At 39.3% G+C, this 9191-nt stretch overlaps 1 protein-coding gene across 4 annotated transcripts in view; it reads left to right on the top strand.

The window, feature by feature from the left end:
• The first annotated feature begins 211 nt into the window (after positions 1-211).
• The window catches only part of ncam3 (neural cell adhesion molecule 3), a 28922-nt gene continuing 19942 nt past the window's right edge, over positions 212-9191 (top strand). For 3 of the 4 annotated variants that reach the window (XM_010885080.5, XM_020040696.3, XM_010885079.5), the window contains exons 1-4: positions 214-359; positions 6065-6136; positions 6421-6627; positions 7702-7839. In XM_010885080.5, coding sequence (XP_010883382.2) covers positions 299-359; positions 6065-6136; positions 6421-6627; positions 7702-7839 — 478 coding nt within the window. In that variant the 5' untranslated portion in view covers positions 214-298. Of the gene's footprint in view, positions 360-6064; positions 6137-6420; positions 6628-7701; positions 7840-9191 lie in introns of all 4 variants that reach the window. The other variant, XM_029115964.2, reaches the window with a different exon arrangement.

Here is a 9191-nt window from a genome sequence, read left to right as displayed (position 1 = left end):
CAGCCTACTCTACCCTCCCTTGCAGTGGCGCCTCGGAGGGTAGGGTAGGCTACTTTACAGCATTCATCTTCCCAAGTGGATGATTTAAAGCTAAAATGTTAAGGGGTCGGGCAGTGGTTGGGGGTGTGGGGGGGTTGCAGAGATTTGAGAGATTGTGCAGTTCCTGTCTGTCTCTGTCTCCCAAATTTGCCTATAAAACCATGACACATGTTTCAGCCACAGTTGTATTTCGCGCGCAATTGCATGCAGTAGGAGTCAAGGACTATCAGTAATTTCTTACGGAAACGATTAAGTAGAAATGGCTGAATTGATGCTCATCTTGAGAATGTTCACCATAATGCTGATCCTGGGTTTTTCGGGTAAGGATAAAAAAAACATTCTAGAAACAATATTAGTCCTACTTTGATATTGCTTTAATATTCCTCTTAAAAATATTATTTGGCATGCAACTACTCTATACCTAAGGAGGCCTGCTTTCTAAATAGACTGTAATTGTATATATTAATTAATGTAATTGTATAATATATTGTACATCATATATATCTGTATAGTGACACTATAACAAATTCACAGGCTATTGCTAGGTGAACTTGAACAAAGTGGTATTAAGACCCGGATGTTCGCTCTCTATCGCTTTTTATTGCAGATATAACCTTCATTTCACTCTGATTAAAATGTTTTGCTGCTGTGTGTAAATGCTCTGGTGGCCTCATTTAACAATATTGGACAGAAACAATCCCAATTTGTATTTACGAACGGAATTAAGAATGTGCGTATGCATAGAAAAAGTGGGATTCATCAAACGGAACTACGACCGTTTTATTGATGAATACCACTTTTCAGAATCAGACCGACCCTAGCTATGTTTACGTCGAAACGCCCTTTATTAACCAAATATGGTCCAAATCTTTCCTCTAAGGGTCACTACCTCATTAAGCAAGTTGAGAGAATTCAAACAGTATGCAAAGCTGTCAACAAGGCAAAGGGTAGCTACTTTGAAGAATCTACAAAATAAAATGTATTTTCTGTTTGAAGACTTTCTGTTAATACATGATTCCATTTGTTAAATCATAGTTTTGATGTCATGACTATAATTCTACAATGTGGAACAATGTGGAGTAGATTTGTCAAAATATAGGAGGCTCACAAAATTATTTAAGAGCAAAGTCCCAGACTGCATCTTTATTTCTTTATGTGAATTAAGTAAAACTTCAGCAAACTCAATAATGTGAACATTTTCTTTGTAAATCTCGCTCTGAATATAGCATTTCAACACATTCATTAAGTTTTCTAGTACGTGCTCATGTTGAAAATATATGTTTTTATGTATTTTATCTCTGCTGAAGGTATAATATGTAACCAAAGCCATGTCAAAGCTCGGATTGTGCTTTCAGAATCCAGACCTGCTCCTTATTGGTTAATGATCTTTATTAACATGCCCTCCGCTGGGACTGCACTTTGATTCCAAGATTACATGACCTTGTTTTTAACCAAAATCAATGATAAGGGAAAGCAAAACAATTTAAATCTATCCAATCATTTCACATTCCAAATGGAGATAAAGAACAAAAAGCTGGAACTAAAAAGATTTGGAAAGAGAGACATCTAAGAGAAATATAATGGAGCCATGCAGTCTGTATCCCACGCCATAAAGCCTGCCTCAGACAAAATACAGGAAGCAATAGTGTTCTGCTGAGGAGGTCCACCACATGCCAAGTTTTTGCTAGTCTTTTCCTGTCGATCTGTCTAGATTCGTTTCTAGCAGCATACTTATATTCTGCTTGGGCCATTAATATCTAAAATATATGCGCTAATGACTGTTAATCACTAAGGATACAATATTATTAAATGTTATATTACTATTACAGTTTTTTTGGATTGCTTACACACTAAAATTAAAAGTAGTACACTATCAGCAAAACCTTACACTCAAGAAGCAAAACATCAGCCCATATTTGCACAACTATAAGCACAATGTCAACTTCACACTTGTTGCAAAACTCTACACACAGTGATTTGCAAAACACTAAACACACTTAACATACATTACACACAAACATCTATCATGAAGTCACTTCCTTGCAATACCAAAGCACTGACTGTCAAATTACCGCACCGTCCAACCAATTGGTTCAACACAGTCATCAGGTGTGCAAACACTTGTTTGCTTAATTGTAAACACACCAATCAGGTGTATAAGCACTATAAAAAGCAGTAGGTGAGTTCATCGGTCTTCAAGCACAATGGAAAGAGTCAGAGAAAGAGTAAGACGAGGAGGAGAACGAGGAGAACAAGGAGGATGAGGAGGACAAGGAGGAGGAGGAAGGGGAGGAAGAGGAATCAACAGAGGAAGAGGAAGAGATGGAGGCCATGCTGGAGGTAGAGGAAGAGGAAGACAAGAAGGTGCTCAAAGAGGACCGAATCTGACAAATGAGATCCGTGCAACACTGGTTGACCACGTTGTCCACCACGGCCCAACGCTGAGGGAGGCTGGACTGCGAGTACAGCCAAATCTAAGCCCATACACAGTGGCAAGTGTGATAAGAACATTTCGACTGGAAAATAGGTATTGTATCTCGGCATGGCGGTGGAAGGTATATGATCTCCGTCTCCAGGCTGAGGTACCCCTCATCCAAGCCATGGAGGAGGCCTGTGACCAGATGGAGGTAGCAGCAATGCAAGGATGGATTCGTCATTCAAGACGTTTCTTTCCAAGGTGTCTTGCTAATGACAACATTGCCTGCGATGTTGATGAAATTCTCTGGCCAGATCCAGCTAGGCAAAGAGACAATGTCTAGTTTTTTTTGTTTTAGTTTTTTTTTATACAGTAAACTTACAGTACAATATGTAAAGTGACATTTTGTTACAGTATTATGAATCTCCATGTCAACATTTTGGGCGTGTTCAGAAATAAATGAGTTTCTTCAGTCTGCAACATTGGTCTTGTGTAGTATTTGGTGAATACTACACAAAACACTACACAAGACTACACAATTTTGCAAACACTACACAAGACCAATGTTGCAGACTGAAGAAACTCATTCATTTCTCAACAAGCCCAAAATGTTGACATGGAGATTCATAATACTGTAACAAAATGTCACTTTACGTATTGTACTGTAAGTTTACTGTAAAAAAAAAATATATATATATAGACATTGTCTTTTCGCCTAGCTGGATCTGGCCAGAGAATTTCATCAACATCGCAGGCAATGTTGTCATTAGCAAGACACCTTGGAAAGAAATGTCTTGAATGATGAATCCATCCTTGCATCGCTGCTACCTCCATCTGGTCACAGGCCTCCTCCATGGCTTGGAGACGGAGATCATATACCTTCCACCGCCATGCCGAGAAAAACTATTCTATAGGGTTGAGGAATGGAGAGTATGGTGGAAGATATAGGACGGTGAAATGTGGATGTTGCTGAAACCAGTTCTGAACCAGAGCAGAACGGTGGAAAGACACATTGTCCCAGACAACAATGTATTGCATATGATCGATTTGATTTGCTGCTGTTATGTTGTGCATTTGGTCCAAGAATGTAAGTATGAGTGCTGTGTTGTAAGGGCCCATATGGGCATGGTGGTGGAGGACCCCATTCTTTGTAATGGCTGCACAGAGTGTTATATTACCCCCACGTTGCCCTGGGACATTGACTATAGCCCTGTGGCCAATGATGTTTCTTCCCCTCCTTCGTGTGCTCGTCAGGTTGAACCCAGGCTCATCTACGTAAGTGAACTCATGCTGGATCTCCTCTCCATCCATTCGTAAAACTCTCTGAAGAACAGTGTCAGGCAAAATTGTGTAGTTCAGTGTAGATGTAGTATACATATTACAGTAAAAGATTATGAGACAGTATGCAAGATCACAATGCTAAAGTGAATACATACCTCTGCATAATCATGCTGCAGTCATTTCACCCTTTCGGAATTGCGCTCGAAAGGCACTCGATAAATTTGCTTCATTTGAATATGGTAATTATTTAGGACGCGTGCAAGTGTTGATGTTGAGACCTGATGGATATCGTTGAAACTGGCGTGGTTATTGACAATGTTAGTTTGGAGCTGATTGAGTGTCATAGCATTGTTGGCCAAAACCATGTTTACTATCTCCCTCTCTTGCTGTTCTGTGAACATAGGAGGCCTTCCCCCTTGTCGTTCCAGTATACAATAGTACAGTAATTTCACAGGAAAAGGTAACAGAAGTGCTGATAGTGCATAGAATACAGTACTGTAAGCAGTTACTGAAACCGTGCAGATGTTTTTGATATGATGATATTTTTACAATACCTATTTTCCAGTCGAAATGTTCTTATCACACTTGCCACTGTGTATCGGCTTAGATTTGGCTGTACTCGCAGTCCAGCCTCCCTCAGCGTCAGGCCGTGGTTGACAACGTGGTCAACCAGTGTTGCGCGGATCTCATTTGTCAGATTCGGTCCTCTTTGAGCACCTTCTTGTCTTCCTCTAACTCTACCTCTACCTCCAGCATGGCCTCCATCTCTTCCTCTTCCTCTGTTGATTCCTCCTCTGTTGATTCCTCTTCCTCCCCTTCCTCCTCCTCCTCCTCCTCCTCCTTGTCCTCCTCCTCGTTCTCCTCCTCGTCTTACTCTTTCTCTGACTCTTTCCATTGTGCTTGAAGACCGATGAACTCACCTGCTGCTTTTTATAGTGCTTATACACCTGATTGGTGTGTTTACAATTAAGCAAACAAGTGTTTGCACACCTAATGACTGTGTTGAACCAATTGGTTGGACGGTGCGGTAATTTGACAGTCAGTGCTTTGGTATTGCAAGGAAGTGACTTCATGATAGATTTTTGTGTGTAATGTATGTTAAGTGTGTTTAGTGTTTTGCAAATCACTGTGTGTAGAGTTTTGCAACAAGTGTGAGGTTGACAATGTGCTTGTAGTTGTGCAAAAATGGGCTGATGTTTTGCTTCTTGAGTGTAAGGTTTTGCTAATAGTGTACTACTTTTAATTTTAGTGTGTAAGCAATCCAAAAAAACTGTGAGAGATCATTCCAGAGAGGATGGTTCCACAAATGCAAGTGCAACTCTACCATGCAACGAAGAAACCAGATATAAACAAGATCCAGAACCACTGCCGCATTCTCTGGGCATGAGCTCATTTAAGATGGACTGAGGTGAAGTGGAAAATTGTCCTGTGGTCTAACGAATCAAAATTGTAAATTATTTTTTGGAATCATGGATGTCGCGTCCTCTGGACTAAAGAGGAGAGGGACCATCCGGCTTTTTATCAGCCAGCTTTTTATCAGCACACAGTCAAAAAGCCAGCATCCTTGATGGTATGGGGGTGCAATAGTGCACATGACATGAGCGACTTGCACATCTGTTAAGGCAGCATTATTGCTGAACAATATGTTTTGGAGCAACTTGTGCTGCCATCCAGATTATGTCTTTTTCAGGGAAGGCCTTGCTTCTTTCAGCAAGACAATGCCAAACCACATTCTGCACTTATTACAACAGCATGACTCTGTAGTAAAAGCGTCTGGGTGCTAAACTGTCTTGCCTGCAGTCCAATCCTGTCACCCATTGAAAACTTTTGTCGCATTATGAAACTAAAATATAAATATACAACAAAGGAGACCCCGAACTGTTGAGAAGCTCAAATCCTATTTTAAGCAAGACTGTGAAAACATATCACTTTCAAAACTACAGAAATGTGGCTCCTCAGTAAAATAATATTACAGAGTATTGTTATAAAGAGATGTGATTCAACACAGTGATAAAACACGTTGCTGGCATCAAAATCAAAATGGGCAAGTATTTTTACAAAAACAATAAAATTTCTCAGTTCCTTTGTACTATTGTCTTTGTACTATTTTCAATTAATTATAGGGATAAATGATTTGCACATCGTTGTACTAATTCTTGTTAGCATTTTATGCAGTGTCTCACCTTTTTGGAAACAGGGTTGTATGTTTAGATAGTTGCAACGTCACACTGATTGGATCTGAGAGATTCATTTGAATAATTTATCCATTATTTAAAGTTTTAAAATGTGTTAGGTTTCTGAAAGGATATAATATTGCTCTTCTTTCAGAGGCAAGAATGGAAATTCTCTCAAACCAAGCAGACGTGCCTCTGGGTGAGAACCACGTGCTCCTCTGCAAAGGTTGGTTCAATCTTCTGCCATAAACAGTGTCTTCTGCAATATGAATATTGAAATTAATGCACAAATATGTTATTTTTCTTAGGGTTACTGTTGTGCTTATTACATGAAAAAAGTAAATACTACAAAGAAAGCATGTCTTTTGTAGAGATTTTATTATCACAAATTACACTTATAATATTCAGAGGTAACTTAATGGTTCGTGCCAAATCTTTGTGGGAAATGCACCACAGTCATGTATACCGTTCATAAGTCACATATAGGTTAACACATGCAAACCTTCACAGCTGGTGGAGAAGGAAAAATCTCCTGGAAGAAGGATGGGGAGGATCTTGACAAGGATGGTGAAAATCCCAGAATCGAGGAAATAGATGAGACATCATCAAAACTAACAATTGTGAAGGCCAAGATTGAAGATTCAGGACGCTACCTTTGCCTTTGTGAATTTGAGACAGACCACAGAGATGAAACTTTCATTATTCTCTTCGTCTATGGTAAGATATTTAAAGTAAAAACTTCACGTTGGTTGATCATGAATCAATATATTTCTTGTACAGTGTGTTGTACATGAATTGCAGGATTGTTTAAAAAGTTTGGTGATGTTCATATGGCCACCTTTTATACATAGAAAAGTAGGGCCACCCTTTGCTTTCAGAACAGCTGAAATCCTTTTTGGAAGTCCTGAACTGTGTATAGTGGGATAATGCGCTACTCTACAAGAAGACAATACTCCAGTTCTTTAACAGATGAACAATGTGCAAATCCAGTCCCCACTCGGCACTCCATAACATCCCATGAAGGTTCAGTGTGTTTTGGGGGGCATTATCATCCTAGAACAAAATTTGAGAACAGTATTTGCACTATTTCTCATTGAGGAATGTCAACACACTTTTGAGATTTCATCCCAGTGATTGGTTAGATCATGCACCAGGTTTTGTTGCTGCAATTCTCTTCAAAAATACTTGGTCTAATTCATGACATCGTCAAGTTTGTGGCGCTTAGGTTGTCTGTGAATGGGATATGTGTTGTCTTGCATTGTCAAAGATGGCCACACATTTGTTTTGTGATGGACATTTTTAGGTTAAAATCAATTTGCAAGTCAGAATAGGACAGTTAATAATACATTTTATAATACAGTAATTGATTTATGCCAAACTGTGTTGGACTTGACCAGTAGGCTTTAGTTTGCCTGCTCCTGCTATACATTCATCAAGTAGCAAGGTAGCTACCTATCTATTAAGCTATACATATACAGCTCTGAAAAAATATGTACATTCCTTTCCAAAAAAGTTGAAAAGGAAAGTTTTGAGTGAGGAACAGAAGCGTTCAATTTTGCAGTGGTCTCTCCATTTTAACCCTTCTGTTCCTGACTCAAAACCTACCTTTTTGACTTTTTTGGAAAGGAAAGGAAAAGGTGCCGTTGAGGGCCAAATGTCTGCAGGCTTTTGCTCTCACCTTGTACATTTTTCCAGAGCTGTATCTTTATCTGGTGCCACTAGCCTTAGACACACACACAAAAACCCTCAGACAATTCTCCTCTGTCTCCACTCATCTATCACCTCACTCAGAGAAACCAGCCTTCATTGATATAGAAACCTACCACGAGTTCCTGGAGGGTCAGGATGCAGTCATACCTTGCAACGTTACAGGCCAGCCGGCGGTGGAAGTAAAATGGAAAAGGTACCATCAGGAACTGCAACCTAACGGTATGATTTTACAAACTATGTTGTAGTTTTTTTCGAGTTGTCTATAATAATTCTGTTTGTCTATCATAATCATAAGATGGTTGTCTATAATAATTCTGTTTGTCTATCATAATCATAAGATGGTTGTCTATAATAATTCTGTTTGTCTATCATAATCATAAGATGGTTGTCTATCTTAATTATTATGTAGTTTAAAGAGGAATTTCACCATCGCTCACCTACTTACATATACTAATATTTTTTTTTAGCAATGATAAATTTGTGCAACACAAAGTCATGGCAGCTCAAACCTGACTTAGCGTTTCATCCAGGTCAATATTAGAATCAGGTGTGCAAAATTAGGGATGGAGAGAAAACCTACAGGGTGGTAGCACTTCAGGAACAGGTTTGAGCAGCCCTGTTTTTAATTGTTACAAATTTGTGTTTTATGAACTCGAACAGGGGTGTCAAACCGGTTCCACGGAGGCACCGAGCGTCTGCAGGTTTTAGTTTTTTTCCCTTAAATTGGTTCCCAGTTCAGTCCTAAACAACCAGGTGAGGGTAGAAACTAGCCAATTATTGACCTAATTTATCAATCAAATACAATGTGAGATCAAAAGCCTGCAGACGCTTGGCCCTCAATGGAACCGGTTGGACAAATCTAAACTACAATATTGTTGTAGACATACAGGGTCATGTATACTTCTAGGATTAGTAATTCATTTTCTGTAAGTCTTTTTTTTTTATGTTTCATGCATATAACACTGCCACTTTTACCTACCATAGCAGCCATTATCAAGCATGCAAAAGAGCTCATTCCTATAGCTGAATGAAGAGCTGTAACTGTACCAAATGCTGTACCATACTTTCTTAATGGGAGAACTGTCTTGTCATAATGTAAACCACTATTTAGAAATACACGTTTTAAAAACTGTAATAACGATTATTATAATACCCGAGACATCCATCATAATACCTGAGAAGTCCATCTGCACTAAAAATATTTGAGTCTATTAGCATTAATGTTCACATGTCCCCTGAGAGGGAAGGGTCACTGCAAATCATTACAAATGTTTTCTGAGTGATCACCTTTATCCTATGGCGAAACATTTCTATCCTGATGGAAGTGGTCTCTTCCAAGATGACAAGGCTCCCATCCACAGAGCACAAGGGGTCATTGATGAGGAGGAAAATGATGTGAATCATACACTATGGTGGCCTTTGCAGTCACCAGATTTCCACCCAATTGAACACCTATGGGAGATGTGTAAGAGAACATGTCACATGAAGGCTGCTGTCTATGCCACCTAGGGTTTAAATAGAGGACTACAACCTCTACTAATAAGTTGACACTACAAAACACCCAGCTGGTT

Source organism: Esox lucius, chromosome 20 (genome assembly GCF_011004845.1).
Source record: "Esox lucius isolate fEsoLuc1 chromosome 20, fEsoLuc1.pri, whole genome shotgun sequence".
Lineage (NCBI taxonomy): Eukaryota > Metazoa > Chordata > Actinopteri > Esociformes > Esocidae > Esox > Esox lucius.
Note: the sequence above shows the minus strand (reverse complement) of the source record. Positions and strands in the feature narration are given on the sequence as shown.